Source organism: Myotis nattereri (genome assembly GCF_964212035.1).
Source record: "Myotis nattereri genome assembly, chromosome: 18".
Classification (NCBI taxonomy): Eukaryota; Metazoa; Chordata; class Mammalia; order Chiroptera; family Vespertilionidae; genus Myotis; species Myotis nattereri.
The window spans coordinates 36,601,702-36,619,285 of record NC_138093.1 but is presented as its reverse complement, the minus strand read 5'-3'; the positions used below and the strand labels follow the sequence as shown (position 1 = coordinate 36,619,285).

The 17,584-nt window shown below is 55.2% G+C and overlaps 2 protein-coding genes across 4 annotated transcripts in view; one reads left to right on the top strand and one right to left on the bottom strand.

Moving 5' to 3' along the window:
• Positions 1–3,254: 3,254 nt before the first annotated feature.
• PEA15 (proliferation and apoptosis adaptor protein 15) lies at positions 3,255–13,302 on the top strand. Of its 2 annotated transcripts, none has more exons than XM_081112809.1 (4): positions 3,255–3,388; positions 9,251–9,424; positions 11,072–11,227; positions 11,382–13,302. In XM_081112809.1, exons 2-4 carry the CDS (start codon positions 9,253–9,255, stop codon positions 11,444–11,446), a joined length of 393 nt encoding a protein of 130 aa, XP_080968935.1. In that variant the 5' UTR covers positions 3,255–3,388; positions 9,251–9,252; the 3' UTR covers positions 11,447–13,302. The 2 variants fall into 2 exon arrangements, with proteins under 2 accessions (XP_080968935.1, XP_080968934.1); XM_081112808.1 differs by lacking the exon at positions 3,255–3,388 and adding an exon at positions 3,979–4,161.
• A 1,311-nt stretch (positions 13,303–14,613) lies between these two features.
• Positions 14,614–17,584, bottom strand: part of DCAF8 (DDB1 and CUL4 associated factor 8) — a 45,580-nt gene continuing 42,609 nt past the window's right edge. For both annotated transcript variants that reach the window (XM_081112807.1, XM_081112806.1), the window contains exons 12-14: positions 16,668–16,787; positions 16,165–16,281; positions 14,614–15,578 (exon numbers count right to left, since the gene is read on the bottom strand). In XM_081112807.1, coding sequence (XP_080968933.1) covers positions 15,462–15,578; positions 16,165–16,281; positions 16,668–16,787 — 354 coding nt within the window. In that variant the 3' untranslated portion in view covers positions 14,614–15,461. The remainder of the gene's footprint in view (positions 15,579–16,164; positions 16,282–16,667; positions 16,788–17,584) is intronic.

Sequence of the window (17,584 nt, the reverse complement as noted above, 5' to 3'; positions counted from 1 at the left end):
AACAAGTGTCTGCCGGTGAGGTCTCACCCCGATGGCAGGAGGGAGCCAGCCAGACGGGGCGCTCGTGCCGTGCGTTAGGTGTGGGTGCCTTTTGAGAGGTGGTGATGCGGAGTCGGGGGGCTCCCTTCAGGCAGTTAAATCAGACGAGCGTGGATGTTTATCTGCTGCAAGTCAACAAGCCTTTTCTGAGCACATGGTGTTTGTCCGGCACTGCTGTGAGGCTCGGGAGAACAGAGCGTGCCCGCCTGTCCCCGCGCTCGAGCTGATTAACCTCACCGGGAAGGCAAGACAAGCACACGAAAAACAGTTGGAGAAAAACACAAAGCAACCTGCAATTAAGTGATTCTGTTTTGCTCGATAGCACCCTCCCTGCCGCTCTTATTTGAACGCCAAGACTGAGTATGAATAACCCTTCCCTGGTGAGGCCCTTGCAGAGCTGGCCCTCCCCCGGGTTCCCTGCACCTTCCCTGCACTCTATTCTAGCCAGCGTCACGTTCCAGCCTAGCTCTTCATTTACATGTCTGCCTGCCCCCACTAGACTGTGTGCCCCTGGAAGGCAGGAGCCCAGGCCTTTTCTGTGTCCACAGGGCCTGGCACTCAACAAGTTGTGGTGAGACGGCACGGCCATGGCGTACTCAGCCCCAGGGCGCCTTATGTGCCATGCCAGCTCAGCCTGGTTCAGTGACCCTGAGTTGGGGCGGTGAAAGGATTAAGAAAAGACAGATAAGAGAATGAAAGCTGGGTCTCAGTGGGACGCTGCCCTCTCTGATGGAGAGACAGCGCCAGCGCCCACAAGCCGTGTCTTTATTTTATAGCAGATTCCACGAGGCAAAGTAGGGGCGAGATCAAGATGTTTACAACATTCTCGTGGGTTTCACTCCTACTCAACTACGTGCACCTGAACTCTATCAAGCCCACATCACTCAGGCACATGGGGCCACGTGTTCGGACCATAGGTTCAAGCTCACAACTGTTGGCTATAATTGTGCTGGGAGGGCTTTGCCTTCCATCTGGGACTTGCACGTGGCCATGAGAGGACTGTGTCCTCTCCTCAGTCCGAGGCTTGAACCTGTCCAAACACTGTAGCCGCGCCCCACAAAAAGTAGTCCCCAATAAATGTTGGCTGAAAGAAGGAACAAATAGAATGGGCTCAGAAGAGAGAGATCAGAGTGGGCTTCGATGGCTTCATAAAGGAAGGGAATCGTTTTCGGGGCCTTAAATGAAGAGTGGGATTGGATTAGGGGCAAAGGAGTTGGGGAGGGGACATTCCAGCCAGTGGAAACCTTAGAAGCACCAGAAGGCTGTGTGTGTCCTTTCGGGGAGACAGAGGAGACCAGAAAGACAAAAAGAGAAGCTTAAGTGGTGGCTGTGACCTGGAGTGGGCGTGATGGACCTGGACTGCCGAGGTGTTTGGATTTAATCCTGTGACTGGGGAGGAAGGGGGCCAGGGAGGGGAGATGAGGGACATACCAGAGGCTGGGAGCCCAACTCTGAGGATCAGAGACTGTTATCATAACGGGGTGGCGCTGGGAGAACATGCACCCGGGTGGTGGCCATGGGAATGGAGAGGAGACGCTGAGTTTTGTGCACTGAGGACCCCCCAGACCCGGGCCGGCTAGAGTTCCCGGCAGGAAGGAGTCACATTCTCTCCAGCACAGTCCAGGCTGGGGTGCCTGTCTGTAAAGGAGTCAGGGTTGGGGGGCGGGGGGAGACCAAGCTACTGAACAAGCCCATAACTAACAGACAGTTCTCATGGATCAGGGATAAGGGTGTTGCTGGGAGACTGACTTTCTGAGTACGGAAGAATGAGACCTGAGGTTAGAAAAGGTCTCCCCCTCCACAGACTAATCCAGAAAGTGCTCCTGGGGAAGGTGGCAGAAGTAGAGAGTAAAAACCACGTATTCATCCAACTTGTGCCCACTTAATGGCTGTTTCATACACAGTATGGGTACGGGGTCAACACATTAGTATCATGGAGCCCACTGCTTAGCATAGCTCCCATTTTAGGCCCCCATCGGCGCCAGTCCCTAGAGACAGACAAGTTCTAAATCACGAGAGCCCTGGGGAGTGTCCCCATCCTGCCAGCAGGGATGCCAGGGAGGCTCAGAGGCGTCACCTGCCTGAGGAAGGGGCAGAGGCAGCGGGCAGCCCTGGTCTCTGCACCTGCTTGTGTCTGGAAGACCTGGAACTTCCTCTAATGCAGAGAAACCATTCAGCTTCTTTGAGTCTCAAACATGCGTCAATGAAATCGTTTTGGCCCCACCACACAGAACAAATGAGATACAGACCAAGGCAAATTAAGGGGGTGTTACCATCGAAGGGGCAGCACAGGGCACACGTGGGGGTGGGGGTGGGGGGCAGGGCGCTGGGAAGCCGGAGCCTGTGCCTCTTCCAGGGGGAGTATGGGCTGCAGAAAGGACGCCCTGTGGCTTCCGGCGGGGTCTCTGCCAGGTGGTAGCTGAGGGAGGCCAGGGCCCTCCCAGAGACCGTCCAGACACGAATGGGCCCGACCTCTCCGCAGGCCCAGACCCCGCCAGAGCTGAGCCCAGTCCTTCAGGCTGGAGACGGGGGCGAACACAGATGCTTCCCCACTTCTTCCTTCCTCCTTTCAGTCTGGCTGAGGGTCCCGGAGGAAAGTCCCTGGGGTGGAAGGGAAGTGAGAGCCGCCTGGGGGCCTGGGCAGAGGGCCGGCTAGGAGCCGAGCCGCCTGTGGCTTTGCAGGTTGTCTATATTTGCATGCTGAGCTCAGTGCTGCTTTTTCTCCTTAGAAAATAACATGACATCACGGTGGGGGAGGCCTGGGTGGCATATTTGGGAAAGGTAAAACAACAAGAACACACCCAGGCGGGCTGGCTGGCCTCATCCTGGAGGGAGATCCATGGCCGCAGGGCCCGTGGAGGAGGCCCCAGAATTGCTCCTGGTCCCCAACCTCTGCCTCCAACGTGGGCAGTCGGGGCGGTCATTACCCACGGCCCAGAGGTGGGGGTAGAGGTTTTTCCCAAGTCCGGCCGCTAAAAGGACCCCGAGCCAAAGGCCTGCGGACCCTCCACTGACTCGATCGGTGCCCCAGGCCCGGCCGCGGCAGTCACGCAAGGTCGTCGGGGAGAAGGGTGGCCCCGAGGGGCAGGACTGGACCCGGGAACTGGGGGTTGGGGCTGGGGGAGGAGGCAGCTCCCCCTCCCCGGAGGCTGCAGAGCCCCAGCCCCTCGCCCGCCCCTCCCCGGCTCTGACGTCACGGCCGGCGGGTGGGGCGCGGCGCTGGGCTCAGCTCGGGCTCCGCGGGCGGAAGCGGCGCGGCGGGAGCCGAGGCGGAGGCTCCGGACGCGGCTCGGGAAGCGGACGCCGGAGGAGTGCCCGCGCCCCGCGCCCCGCGCGCTCAGCCCAGGCGGTGAGAGGCCCGGGGAGGGCGGCGGGAGGGCCGGGCGGGTCGGGGCTGGGAGGAACATGGGTTCGAGGCCCGGCGGGCGGGAGCGGGGGCCCGGGTCCGCGGGTCAGGCCCCCGGCCCCGGCCCCGCGGGGCGCCGCGAGCCTGTGCCCGAGGCGGCGACCCCGCCCGGCGGTGCCCTGGCCGGCGGCCGGGAGGGCGACGGGCCTGCTTCCCGCCCCGCGGCGCCCCTCCCTCCCCGGCTGCAGGCTGGCCCCGGGGTGGCCACTCCCGCCGGCCGGCCCGGCCCGCTGCTCCCGGACGCGCCGTGCGCCCCAGCCGTGCGCCCCGGCGCCCTCTGCACCCGGGGCAGCGGTGGGGCTGGCGACGGCTTGCCCCGAGGGAGGGGCGGGTCTGGGGGTGGAGAGGAGTGAATGTAGCTAACGTGGAACCCTGATTAATTTCACACATCACCTACCGCATCACACACACCTCCCCGGGACCCGCCGCACACGCGGTGACACACACCCATGTGACTCCTACACGCCCGCGCGGCGGGTCACACGCGTCCCTGCGCTACACACCCACCCCCACCCCCACCTCGCCCGCTCTCCAGTCTCCCGGGGGAGCATCACGCGCAGTGGGGGGCCTGTCCCCGCGTCCACCCTCATCTCCCGGGCGTCTTCTCCCTGGGCTTCAGGTTGCCCCTCTTTGGAACTGGGAAAAGAGGGGGGCATTTTGACTCCAGGAAGGGGAGACAGGAGCTGAGGGCCAGCCAGCCTGGTGCTCTGAAGCTGGTGAGTAGGGGAGTAGGGGTGCTGGTGGCCACTTCTGCTGGTTACCCTTAGAACCCAGGGTTCTGGCAATGGCTGGGTTTGGGGCACCAGAATGGCCAAGGGATGGAGGAGGGGTGGGAGCAAGGGAGAGGGAGAAAATGAAAGAATGAGTGAGTCAGCCAAGGATGGAGCCCAAGTCAGAGAGAGAGAATGAAGGGAATGTGTGTGAGAGGAACGGAGATGCAGCCAGGGAACTGGGGAGGGAGGAAGTGAGCCACAGAGCTGGTCCTTATCGAGGGGAGGGTGCTGGGGTGGCCAGGACAGGGGCTCTGAACCTGGGGAGGAGGGAAGCAGGATGACGGGGAGACTCCGGGGAGAAGTGAGACCACAGGGAGTTGGGCAAACGTGCTGAATCCGTGTTTTGTGGCCCCCAGGCTGTGGGAGCGATTAGCTTTAATTGCTCTTCCCTTTGTGGTTAAACATTGTGTGGGGGAAATTGCCAGATATGCCCTAGGCTACTGACAGCCCTGCTTGCCTGCTCCCTCACTCCCCGACACCTGTGCCCATCGTGTGTGCACGCATCGTCAGGTCAGGCATGAAGGAGAGCCACAGCCCTGCCTGCCCTGCCATCTCTCTCTGCCACCCGGCGCCCTGGGGGGCATCATGGGGGGCATCACCAATGTGTGTGCAGCCAACCCACCCGGGCTCCTCCCCACCAGCCTGACTGTCTCCGCAGCAGGGAAGCTACTCCTTCCTAACTGAGTAGTATAGCTCTGCGTGTGCAGCTGGGGCTGCTGAGCCAGAGCCCGGGAGCCCTACGCATGCATGGCCACCACCGAGTGGGATGGGATGGGATGGAAGCCCATTGAAGGGAAAGGGGGAAGAGACTGAGGGGCCAGGGAGAGGGAATGGACAGGAAGAGACAACCAGATGAGGGGAGTGGGGCACACGCCTCACCCCTCCTCACTGCCAGGTGGCCCTACTCTGCCCTGCCTGGTCCAAGGCCAAGTAGCTCCTCATCTCCCGCCGGTCCTTCTCCTCTTAGGCTGAGGGCCAAGGGCTTCACACTGTCCCTGTGCCCAGGGGCAACCCATTCTGCTGCTTGAACTGGACACCGAGAGACCAGGTGTCCTGCCCCTGTCACTCCCAGGCTGGCTCTGGAGTCTTCGAGCCCTATTTTCCATTACAGGAATAAAGATACCCCCCTCCACCACACACACACACACACACACACACACACACACACACACGCTGAATAGAAGCTAAGGGAAGAAGTCAGTTGAGTACAAGTATGATATTAGTGAAATAATTAGGGATGAACTACAGAACTGCTGGAATTTGGGGGCCAGATAAAATTTAAAATAGGAAGCCTGCACTCTCTCCACCTCTCTCCCTCTCCTCCCCCCCCCACCCCAGGACTGACAGATGGATGCCTACAAGCCCCCCCCCCCCCCAGCCCCTCTGCCCAGTGCAGGGCCTCCTGGCCCCTCCCTCAGCCTTAGCTGCCCCAGGTGTGAGGGAGGGGGCGGCAGCTCCCAATCCTGAGGATTTGGAAGCAAAGGCTCGGGAGAGGGGAGAATCATGAATTAACGGGAGAATCATGAATTAACGGCAGAATGCACAGACATGCCCCTGGTGCTGCCACCACCTCCACAGGTGGGCATCCCGTGAGCCCACTTTGCTAGGCTTCTTCAGGTGCCCCCAGGCCTGCTCCTTCCTCCCCAGTCCATGGAGCACCTCCCTGTCATGCTGCCAGCTTGGCCCCTGGAAGGTCAGTGTATACTATTCTTGCCCCTTCCCCTCCGCTTCAGTGTCCTGAGTTGGACGGACCTTTGCCAGGGCTCCACCTGGGGCCAGCTTGGAAGGAGAGGGAGGGAGGAAGGAAGGAAGGAAGGTAGGTGTGAGCAGAGCACAGAATGATCGGGGAGGGGAGGGGCTGACTTCCTGGCAGCCTGGCCCCGGTTCCCGGTTCCGGTTCCTGGTTCCTGCCCTGGTATCCTGTCCCAAGAATGGCCTCGCCCAGGCTGCCTGGTGTCCCCTGGGCAGCCTCTGCCCTGCTCCAGACCTGGAGGGCTCCTCAGAGCTGGGAGGGCAGGAGGCCCGTAGGCCCTCAGGGATTCTGGGACTCGGTGAGGAAAGTGACATGGAGCAAGAAGCCAAACTTCTGCAAAGCCCCAGCATGGCCACACCACCCCAGGGACAGTTTTCAGCGAGACTTGGGAGCCATGTGAGGGGGTTCCACCTTGCACCCCCAAACCATCCTGCTCTTGCCTCAGCTGGGATCTCTCCAGGGAGGGAGGCCACTCAGCTGCCTCTCCCTGCGCCTCAAGGAGCCTTACTCCTGCTTTGTCAGTCTGTTCTTACAACTCCCCACACCCTCCCATCCAGTGGTGTCACTGTCCTGACAACTGAGGTGGGGGCACCCAGAACAGAGGTTGCCATGGTAACTGCTGAGCTGCGGCAGCAACCTTCTCCTGGACTGTGCTCCCTGCCCCCCTCCCCCATGATTCCTCGCTTGCAGCCTGTTCTTTCTCCCAACCCCAGCCCTTCCTCCATTCTGTGGGCCCCTCACCCCTTCCTCTTTTCTCTGGATGTGAGCCTGTGGTTATCTTCCTTCTTACATGTGCTCTCAGCTGCCTCAGTCACATCCACACACACAGACCACACTCACATCCACACACCCACTGCCTGCTCGCGAACACATGCCCATACCCAGGGGTGGGCATCCGCACTGGGACCTGGCGCACACACACTTCCCCCTCCACTCGACATGCCACCCCACTTCCCTTTGTATGTTTCACTCTTAGAAAGCTCCTACCCACCCATGTGGGTGAGTATCTCACATTAATCCCTTCCCTCCCACCGCCCTATAAATGTTTTAGATTCAAAGCCCCAAATCTTACCTCCTCCCAGGACACACACACACACACACACACACACACACACACACACGTACGTTCCCACCAGATCTATTTACAAACTTCTTCCATGTGAAAGCCAGGCAGGTGACCCTAAACCCTGTCCCACTTTGCCACTGGGCAGGGTCCTCCTGGGGCTTCCTGCCTCTTCCCCAGGCCCATTCCTTTTCAGTCCTCACACCCCTGCCTCCATCATTGTTCTCATCCCTGGACTACTCCCTCCCCGCCATCCCTTTTGCCCTAACATCCCTCCCCCCCTTTTCTGCCCTCGGATTATCAGTGGAGGGGGCAGCTGGGCTCCAGTCTGCTGCTGTGACCTACATTTCAGGCAGAGACGGCTCCTGGTGCTGACAGTCAGAGCGCATTGTTCCTGGCCCAGCCTGGCAGGGCCACTGCGGGGTCCTTCTGTCTGGTTGGACCTGGGTGTGTGAGTGAGTGTGCCTGGAAGTGCCTGCTTCTTGTGGGGGTTGTGCTGGCCCTGCTGCCTGGCTCATTGTGTATTTGTGTCACACTGCCTGCCACCAAGGGAGGCTTGTTCTGGTCCAAGTAGGGGGCTGGGAGTGGCGACTTCTGGTTCCATGCCCCTTACTATGCCATGCCTGCCTCAGTTTCCCTGCATATAGGCCAGAACTAAGGAACATAGGGGGTGTCAACCAGCCCCCTTTTGCCTGCCACATTCCCAGCCCATTGTTGGTGTGATTTGTGGGTAGTCTGTCAAGTACAAGGTCATTTCACAACTTGTCCCACTCTGATCTAGCCGCAGAGTGTTTGACATAATTTACTTTTAAAAATGCTTTACTTTTTAAAAAAAATATATTTTATTGATTTTTTTACAGAGAGGAAGGGAGAGGGATAGAGAGTTAGAAACATCGATGAAAGAGAAACATCGATCAGCTGCCTCCCACACACACTCTACTGGGGATGTGCCTGCAACCAAGGTACATGCCCTTGACCGGAATCGAACCTGGGACCCCTCAGTCCACAGTCCGACGCTCTATCCACTGAGCCAAACCGGTCAGGGCTGCTTTACTTTTTCTGATAAAATATATACTCATTGTGTGTGTGTAGGTGGGGCGGGGGGGCACTTTTAAAACTCACTGGAGATTCATATTTTATCAAATCCAGAAAGTTCAAGCTAAGGTCTGACCCGTCTTCTGTCTCAGCCGCAGTTCCTATCTTAGTGAGTAGGAGGGCCTTGAAGGTTCTCCCCTACCCAGGGGTCTCCAGGAGAGGCGGGGAAAGGCCTGGGGAGATCTAGCCTGGCCCAGCCCCTTCTGAGAGGTCTTGCTGAAGGTAGTGCCAGTGGGACGTTGATGCAAACGGGAGTGGCAGCCCCCTTCCTGCCAGACTCCCCCAGTGATGCCTCGAAACCCCTTCCCCGCCACCCAGCCAGCCTGGGAACTGGCAGGGGGCCAGAGCCAGCCGCTTGGTATTCTTGGGCGCTGGGGCTGAAGGCACAGCACAAAGGCTAGGAGATGGCTGTACGGAGGACCAGCAGCAGTCAAGGGGGAAAGCGGCCCATTGCCTCCCCCTCCCCACCCCCACACCCCTTGAGCCCTAATGACTGAATATAAGGCTGAGCAGAGGGGCCAGGGGACCATTAGACCAAGCAACTAGGCATCCCTCCAAAATGAGTCATTCGTGGGGTGGTGGGAGTTGAGTGAGGGACCCCTTTGCTTCTGGGGAGAATTGGAAGCTGGGACACGAGACCAGCCAACTGCAGCCCCTTCTCACTTCTCTCGGCCACAGCAAGCCCATCCCTGTGGTCATTGTTTTAGAGTTGTTTTGTTGTGTGTTGTTTTTTTTTATGGGTTGCAGGTGGGTGAGGTGATTCTGGGGGGACTTGGAGGCAGCTGGTGAGAAGCTCCAGAACAGGTTGCCATGGTAACCGCCTCCTCAGTCTGGGGAGCTGTTGCCAGGGTTACTGTTAGAAGGATAAAATGAAGAGAAAGATGGTGGGGGGAAGGCAGTGTAACTTCTCTCTCCAGGCTCCAGCCTGGTCCCTAGCTTCCAAATATCTTCCTGTCTGCTCCCCCTCCCTCTCTTTTCTCCTTCCAGCCCGGGCCCTCCCCAGCCTCCATGTTCTAGGCACCTGCCTGGTGGGGTGGTGGAGGGGGTGGGAAGTGCCGGTGAGTAAACCAGATTCCACACTTCAGGCTCAGCCTCCCTCCCTTTGTTCCTCCCAACCCCAGTCATGGCGGAGTACGGGACCCTCCTCCAGGACCTGACCAACAACATCACCCTGGAAGATCTGGAGCAGCTCAAGTCGGCCTGCAAGGAGGACATCCCCAGTGAGAAGAGTGAGGAGATCACCACGGGCAGCGCCTGGTTCAGCTTCCTGGAGAGCCACAACAAGCTGGACAAAGGTGGGGAGGGGCCCCAGGCACCCTGCCAGCAGCTGTTCTGGGGCTCAGTTCATTCAGCAAATAGAAATGAGCTCCGAGCTCCTATACACAACCCCTCTGGTGCTCCCCTCCGGCAAGGCAGGACAGAATTAAAATGCTCCAAGAGTGGAGGGGCTGCAGGGCCGTGGCCTTTACATTCTTCAGCATGTCCTTGTCGGTAAAAAACATTATTCAGAGAGTGCTATTCTATATAATACAAGATTAAAACGTAAGTTGAAAGTGACAAAATAAAATCCCAAGTTCTAAAATTTTATCCACTTTTTTTTTTTTTTTTTTTTTTAAATATATTTTATTGATTTTTTACAGAGAGGAAGGGAGAGAGATAGAGAGCTAGAAACATCGATGAGAGAGAAACATCGATCAGCTGCCTCCTGCACATCTCCCACTGGGGATATGCCTGCAACCCAGGTACATGCCCTTGACCGGAATCGAACCTGGGACCCTTCAGTCCGCAGGCCGACGCTCTATCCACTGAGCCAAACCGGTTTCGGCTATCCACTTTTTAAAATATATTTTTTTAATTGATTTCAGAGAGGAAGGGAGAGGGAGAGAGAAACATCAATGATGAGAAAGAATCATTCATGGGGCTGCCTCCTGCACACCCCCTACCAGGGATCGAGCCAGCAACCCAGGCATGTGCCCTTGACCCTTCAGTCCACAAACCATCGCTCTATCCACTGAGCCGAACCAGCTGGGTGGTTTTATCCACCTTCAGAGACCACAACTGTGGAGGGGCTTTAGGGAGCAATTGGTGTATAAAAATAACCCTGAAAGGCAAGTGGGATTTCAAAGGCAGAATCCAGAGGAGGGATGCTAGGCCAGGACCATCGTGCTGGAGGTGGGAGAGTAGCTGGTATGTTTGGAAAAGCAAGAAGCCCTACTTTGCTTGCTGGGGCACAGAGTATGTGCAGAAGTGGCTGGAGGGTAAGTTAAGGCTGTGCTGTGAAGGGGCTTGAGTGATAGGGCATTCGATCGGTGAGGTGAGTTATCTGAGTCGGTGTAGCGGAGGGAGGCTGAGAAGGTTCCAGTTACTACCGCAGTGGTCAGCGGAGGAGCCAGGGAAAAGGCCTTAGAGCTGGCCAGGCCAGGGAAATCCTCTGGTCATGGCTGTGCCTTCTCTCATGGATAATTACCTTTTACTGGGCCCAGAAGTAGCCCTGGGTTGTCTAGATCCCACCCTCCAGTCCCACCTGTGCTATCAGGAAATGTTTTCTGAAGCTTGCTTGGAGGAAAAGTGGAAGCAGCTCAGGGTGGGTGGGGAGTATTTGGAAGCCAGTTAATTTTTCTCTTTTGCCTCACCCCCCCCCCCCCCCGACATCACATGTATTGAACCTAAATCCCTCATTCGAAATCCGTGACCTAGAATCATCACTGATGGATGCTCTGCTCTCCTTGGGAACAGTCATCTGTACTGCTCTTTGGCGCTTTCTTTTCTCGGCTTAGTGGCTCCTCCTCTTCTGTTGTCCCCTCTGATACCCACTGTGAGCAACTCAGTCTTGGTTCCAGAGGCCTGATCTGGTAGAATGGGGGAGGCTGACCCGCACCCCCCAACCCCGCCACACACACACACAGCTCAGCTCTAACCCTCCGTTTCCTGCCTTGCTCCAGACAACCTCTCCTACATTGAGCACATCTTTGAGATCTCTCGCCGACCTGACCTACTCACTATGGTGGTTGACTACAGAACCCGTGTTCTGAAGATCTCTGAGGAGGATGAGCTGGACACCAAGCTCACCCGTATCCCCAGTGCCAAGAAGTACAAAGGTAAGAGGCCTTGCCGTTACTGTGCACTTGTGCCCTCTCCCGGGGATGATCCCTGGAGCTGCTTGCACTCTGGGAGCACTGAAGGCTGATGTTCAACGGGCCTGCCTGGTGTCTCCCATATTCCATCCCTGGACATGTCCCTTTTTGCCCCCAGACATTATCCGGCAGCCCTCTGAGGAAGAGATCATCAAACTGGCTCCTCCACCGAAGAAAGCCTGAGCAAGGGGGAGGAAGAGGAGGAAGGTTGGACCTTCATAGGACCACTCCCTTCCCCCAGCCTCCAGGGGAGGGGGCAAAGGCACCCCCCACCCCCACAAATCTACCCACTTACTAACCTGGTCCTAACCCCCTTACTGTGTGCGTGTGTGTGTGTGTGCACACGCTCTGGCTGTCTGTCTACATGTCTAGCTCATCTAGCTCCTCTTCCTTGTGAGGGGCTGGGGGTCAGAGGCTGGGGTTGGGGCTGAGTTCCCACTCTCGGGAAACTGCGTATAGAAATGGGCACACCTCCTATTCCCTTTCTCCGCTTTCCCACCACCTCTCGCAAGTGGGAGAGCAAAATGGACCTGCATGTCCCTACACTGAGGAGCCAAAGTGGGAGTGAGACACAGGAGATGCAGGCGGGAGGGAAGGTGAAGAGGCTATCCAACCTCCACCTGGGAGGGGCAAAGAAAAGCCCCAGTTCAGAGTTCGGTTTTACCCCACGCTGGGCTGCTGTGGAGTCCAGCTATTCCTCAGGTTGAGGGGCCTCGGTTCCAGCAGGTCCCGTTGTGCTCCCCTCAGATGGGTATGAGCCAGGACCGAATGACAGGACCATGGATCCTTTCCTAGCCCCAAAGCAGAGCACCCAGCATTAGGTTCCCCCCCATCTGCTCTGGAGACTGTGCTGGGAGAATGCCCCCCTGAGCCTGAGCTGGGCGGAGGGGCTCCTTCCCCCCTTTATTCCTACTCAGACTGTTGCACATACTGACCCCGAGCCTCGGGCGGTTGGGGAACGAGATTCTTACGTTTTCACTCCGATTCTGCCCCCACCTACAGAGTCCCAGAGTGGTCATGTAGGAAGCTTTCCCTTTCCCTGGTCTAGAACACCCCAAGCCCGAAGTAAGGGAAGGAGTTAACGACAGTGTTTTCCTTGCACTGACCCCCAACTCAACCCAGGAAGGGACTTGGGAACCCCTCTCCCGCATCCTGGCGCCGTGGGCTTGTGAACGCCTCCTCTCTAAATCACTACAAGTACGGTGACCCCGGCCTCCTGCCTGCCCTCCCACCCTGACCGTGCTAACTGTGTGTACATATATATTCTACATATATGTATATTAAACCCACACTGCCATGTCTGCCCTTTCTTGTGGTGTCTAGCATTAACTTATTGTCTAGGCCAGAGTGGGGGTGGGAGGCGAATGCCACAATGAAGGGAGTGGCAGAGTCAAATTCCTATATAGTCAGAACAAAACTTATTTTTTAACTTTAAATTCACATGTAATCTCAAGAGACTAGAGAAAGTTTATGTTAGGAGCTTCTAGGATGTGGGAGCAAAACTTGAATGGGAGGGGTGGCTGTTGGAAGAGGGAAGAAGCCAGACTGGTTGGAGAGCACCTTCCACTCCTAGCCCAGCCCAGCCTGCCTGTCCCCTGGCCACTGCTGCGGACACCTGCCTTAACACATACACCTCGAGTACTCCAGTTTTGCCTTAAAGGACCTTCCCAAGTTCCCCAGCCCTGTCTGGCTTCTTCCTGAAGGAGAGAAAGACTTGTAGGATTGGGAAAGGGAAATGAGCATGAACTGTCTTTCCAGTAAGGGTATGTTATATGAGAGCAAGAGACCGAGAATGAGGATGAAGAGAATGAGTAGGAGCCTTCCTTTGAAGAGAGGAGAGGATGAGATAGGGAGAAGGCAGACAGGGTCGTTTCAGCAGTCTAGTAATTGCTCTGTAAGGCAAAATCATCTAAAAAGACTAACTGCCCCACCCCCACCCCCCACCCCCCGGTATTGCTGTGAGACTGCTCATTCCTGTGCTCCTCTGTGTAGTGTGCACGGCCTTATCCTAATCCTGGAATAAAGGTGATTGACTGTAACTGTATCTGACTGATTCTAGAACTCAGATGAATGATCAGGATTTTGGAGTCTCTGAATGGCTGGTAAGGGAGGGAAAGCAGTATTTATCCCCAAATCCCTCACTGCAGCCTGGAACAGGCCAGGAAAACACCCCTAACAGTATTTCCCCTGCCCCATCTCCCAGGTATCACTGAGCTATGGGGCCTATTCCACCTACAATAGTCTCCAGTTGGAGCCCAAGCACAGGAAACATGGATATTCCAGATTAGATTTCCTGAAGTGTAGTAAGGGCAGGGCCAGGTACCTATACTGGAAGGAGCAAAAATAGCCCATCACAAGTGAATGGCCCACTACCACACAGAGAGCAGTCCGGGGCGGGGGGCTTTACCAAGAGAAAATATACAACCAATTCTGAGCACATGGTTTTGTGCCCACTCCATCACCTCACCCATTAGCGACAGGAGCACAGATCACTGTCAGCACATAGTCCCAACCCCCGAAACAAGAGCCGCTAGGAAAAGGGGCAGAAGGAAGGAGTGTCGGGAATTCCACCCTTTTCCTCTTCCCTTCGTTCCTAGCCTGTTCTAATAGAATGTGACTGCCGCAGGATGCAGAATTCCTGGTTGAGGGTGCAAAGAAATAGCAGCAAAAGCATTTAAGGGCAAGAATTCAACTGGGACTTTCATATGCAGTGACCAGTGAGAAGAAAGGTGCCCAAGGCCCAGCCACCTTAATCAATCCTTAGATGAATGGCCTGTCCCTCACCCCTCACTCCCAAGATAAGATGTGGATAAGGTGTAAAGCCCAGGCGGTCTTATCCTATATATTCTTCCATTAGGAAGATTGCTGTTGTGGGGATTGATGGTATAAAGAATCAAGCAGCTAAAAAAATAAAAAATAAAAAAAAAGGCAACAGCAGCTAAAGCGAAGAGTGTCTCTGTCACACATGATCCTAGGAGAGACCTTCTGCAGTGGCAGGACCTTTTCTGAAATCAAAGTTCAGTCAAGTTTTAAGGATGAGCCATGGTTAGAAGAGCCATCCTGGGAACCCCGACAAGAGAGGTAGGAGACCTGAGGCAAAGAATTGAAGGAATTTCCTGTTTCCCCAACCCCGAAACAATGGAAGCAGGGATGGGAAAATTGAGAATCCTTCCATTCTTGAGCCTCTCACAACCCAAGGGGTTAGTTAGCCCCAATCTCTAATGGCCATACAAGAGTAGGCTACCCCTCCACACCATTACTCTCCATCACTCTCTCCTGTAAGCCCCTTTATTGCCATCACAGAGAATAGGTAGGTATTTCAACTTGAACAATAATGTTAACATGATACATTCAGATTTGACTTGCTTTTTAATATATTTATAATAGATATAAAATTAGGCTTCTAACAGTGATAGGGACAGGGAGATTGCTGCCACCAAACAACTTTTTTTAAAGTAACAGAAGAGGTAACATCCTTCCTATTCTTCCTCCACTTCTGCCCCTCTTCCCACTTCCCACCAACCTCCCTCACCAGATATTAGGGGGTGATGGGATGAAGAGAAGAGAGTAAAGGATACATAATCAAGTGCAAAACACTGTGATAAGTAGAGAGGATGAATGGGTGGAAAGGAAAGTGAAGAGTGTGGGATGGTAAGGGGCTCTAAGGACTTCCCAGAAAAACAGGATCTGGGGGGGGGGGGGGGGGGCGGCGGCGGCGGAACGGGTGGGGAATAATATAACTGTCATAGATTTTTTAACAATAAAGGAAAAAGTCAAAAACCTAAACCAAAGAGAGAGTGGAACTTCTACCACCCCCACTCTGGCTCCTTGGTACTGAACAGCCAGTTACATCCCCAAACCCCCACCCAAGAAACAAGGGAGATTAAAGAAAAGGAAACCCCACTCCTTATCCCAAACCAGGTAACAAAAAGGCTCCCTTTCCTACTCCCCCAAAAGGCTTTGGGGAGAGGCCTTTTCGACCGAGTCCTATGCATCTTCCCATGGAACCCCTTCCAGGGCTCAACCCCACTCCTAGGTACTCTGTAGGTTCACTCCTCTCTGGTTTGTCCTCCTGGGATTCTTTCTTTTATCTAAAGCAAAAAGTCCAAAGTGCGTTTCAGCTGAATGTAAGGACAGGAAAGGGCTCCCAGGCAGGATCAGGTTGGCAGCCCCAGCCCGCCCTCCTGGGTACGAGGCCTCAGGACGGCATGCACTGCACCCGGTCAGGGCCCTCCTCCTCGTCCGATGTATCTGAGGAACTGGGAGACTCATCAGAGTCTGCATCTGTGGCCCCGACCCCAGGATCTCGCCAGCGCTGTAGAATGGGAAAGGCTTGTCAGTAACTTCCCTGAACGACAAACCTGTTAGATCTCAGCTATATAATTCAGATACTCTAGGCCAGGGGTCAGCAGAATTTTTCTTAAAGAGCCAGATAGTATTTTAGACTCTTGGGCCATATAGCTGTTGTAACTATGCAACTCTGCTGTTGTAGTGTGAAAGTAGCCACAGACAATACATAAATGAATGGGTATAGCTGTGTTCCAATAAAACTTTATTTACAAAAGCAGGCAATAAGCCAAATGCCATAGTTTACCCTACCCTAGGCCTCTTCTGGCATGAGAGGAAAAACAGAAGGGTCTCCCTGAGACTTATTCCTTCTCAACTCCTTCCCCACCCTCATGACCTTGTCTTTTTGAAGACATCACTATGCATGAATGGCAATGGAGAACAAAAAGCAGATGCCACCCATTTTTGCCAGTGGCTCTCCCAAGGCTACCGCAGGGCTCTGATGGGAATGCGGGACAATGAATAGGAGCCCAACCAAGACCACCCGGTTCCTCTTTAAAGCAGCGAGGCAGCGTGCACTAGCACCTGGGAGCTCCCTTCCCACTCCCGCTTACCCGGTGATGGCGTCTCTGCCTCAGGTGATGCATGAGGAACCAGAGCATGTGGCTATCGAACAGGTCAGTGTGGTGCAAGCTATCTTCATCCCGTTCCCGCTTGTTCTTCTTAATCACCTGGAGCAAAAAAGGGTTAGGGACATGGGAGCATGTAATGAATGGGGACCCTGGACCTGAGCAGGAAAGGCTGGTGTTCTATCCAATAAAGACTTCCCTTAGAACTGTGAAGCTGAAGTGGAGCTAGATTAGATTAGGAAAGGGTGCCCAGGTCCATCCACTGACAAGGTGGAGACTTTAAATAGAATGATTCTTCCTAAAAAATGTCCCCTGCCCCCACTCTAGCACGAGCCAGAGGCACTTCAAAGCTTCGCGCCAGACTGGGACTGTTCCTAGAGAGGCAGGGACAGGCATGCAGGGGAGAGGGGTTAGAGCAGTGCTTTTGAATAACTGGGCAGCAGATTATTCCTTCCTATGACAACGAAGAACTGCAGTCAGCTACTTACCTCCTTTAGCCCTATAAGCTCAGTAGAAGCTTCAGCTGTGGGTGCCCAGATCTTGACATCATGGTCCAGGCCGCTGGTTGCCAGCACAGGCAAGTGAGGGTGGGGCTCAAGACAGTTTACCTAGTCAGGAGGAGAGGAAAGCTCAGGCTCAGGGGTATGGAGGAATATGGTTTCAAAACCACTACTCACCTTGAGCCAAATCACTATCCCTGAGCAGGGCTGAGCAGCTACTGGAAAGGCAGGCTCACCCATTATGGGGCTAAGCCAGAGCCCTGGAGGTGGAAGAAACTCTGGCACAGACTGGGTAAAAAGACCAGGCCCATTTCTCATTTCCTATGTATAGGCAGGGGTGACCTCATCCCCAGAAATAGCCCTAGAGGTGGGCAAGTGACTGGCCAAGCTTAATGCTGGCTTCAAAAAAAGGCAATGAGGTCCAGATAATTTCATTCACTACAGATTCCACAGCTCCAACTCACCCAAGACTGGAAAAAACCATCTCGGGCTTTCACCAAGTGGCAAATTTAAAAACAATGAAGAAAGCAGCAGAGAACAGTCAAAGATGTGGCACCGTTTACTCGAACTGGAGGAAGGCATAGGCTAGGAAGAGGCTGAGGTGGGGAGTGGTGGGGTAATGGAGGTACATTCATGTCTGCTTGGGAACCCTGCACATTTCAGGGGACAGCATCCTGATACCTGCCCTAAAAACACAGAAGGGCTAGCTCTAGGGTGGCCGAGGATACCAGAGCAGCTTCTTAGGGCAGCCATAGCCTCAATCTCAACCACCCTGTAGTTGTACTCACTGAGCAGGAGAAATAAACTAGGGCAGGCAGACAGGCCTCTGGCTTAGGCAGCTTCCTCCTGTCCAAGGCCCCCCTGCCCCCTGCTGTCTGACTTGGAAACTTCAGCCTTCTGAACAA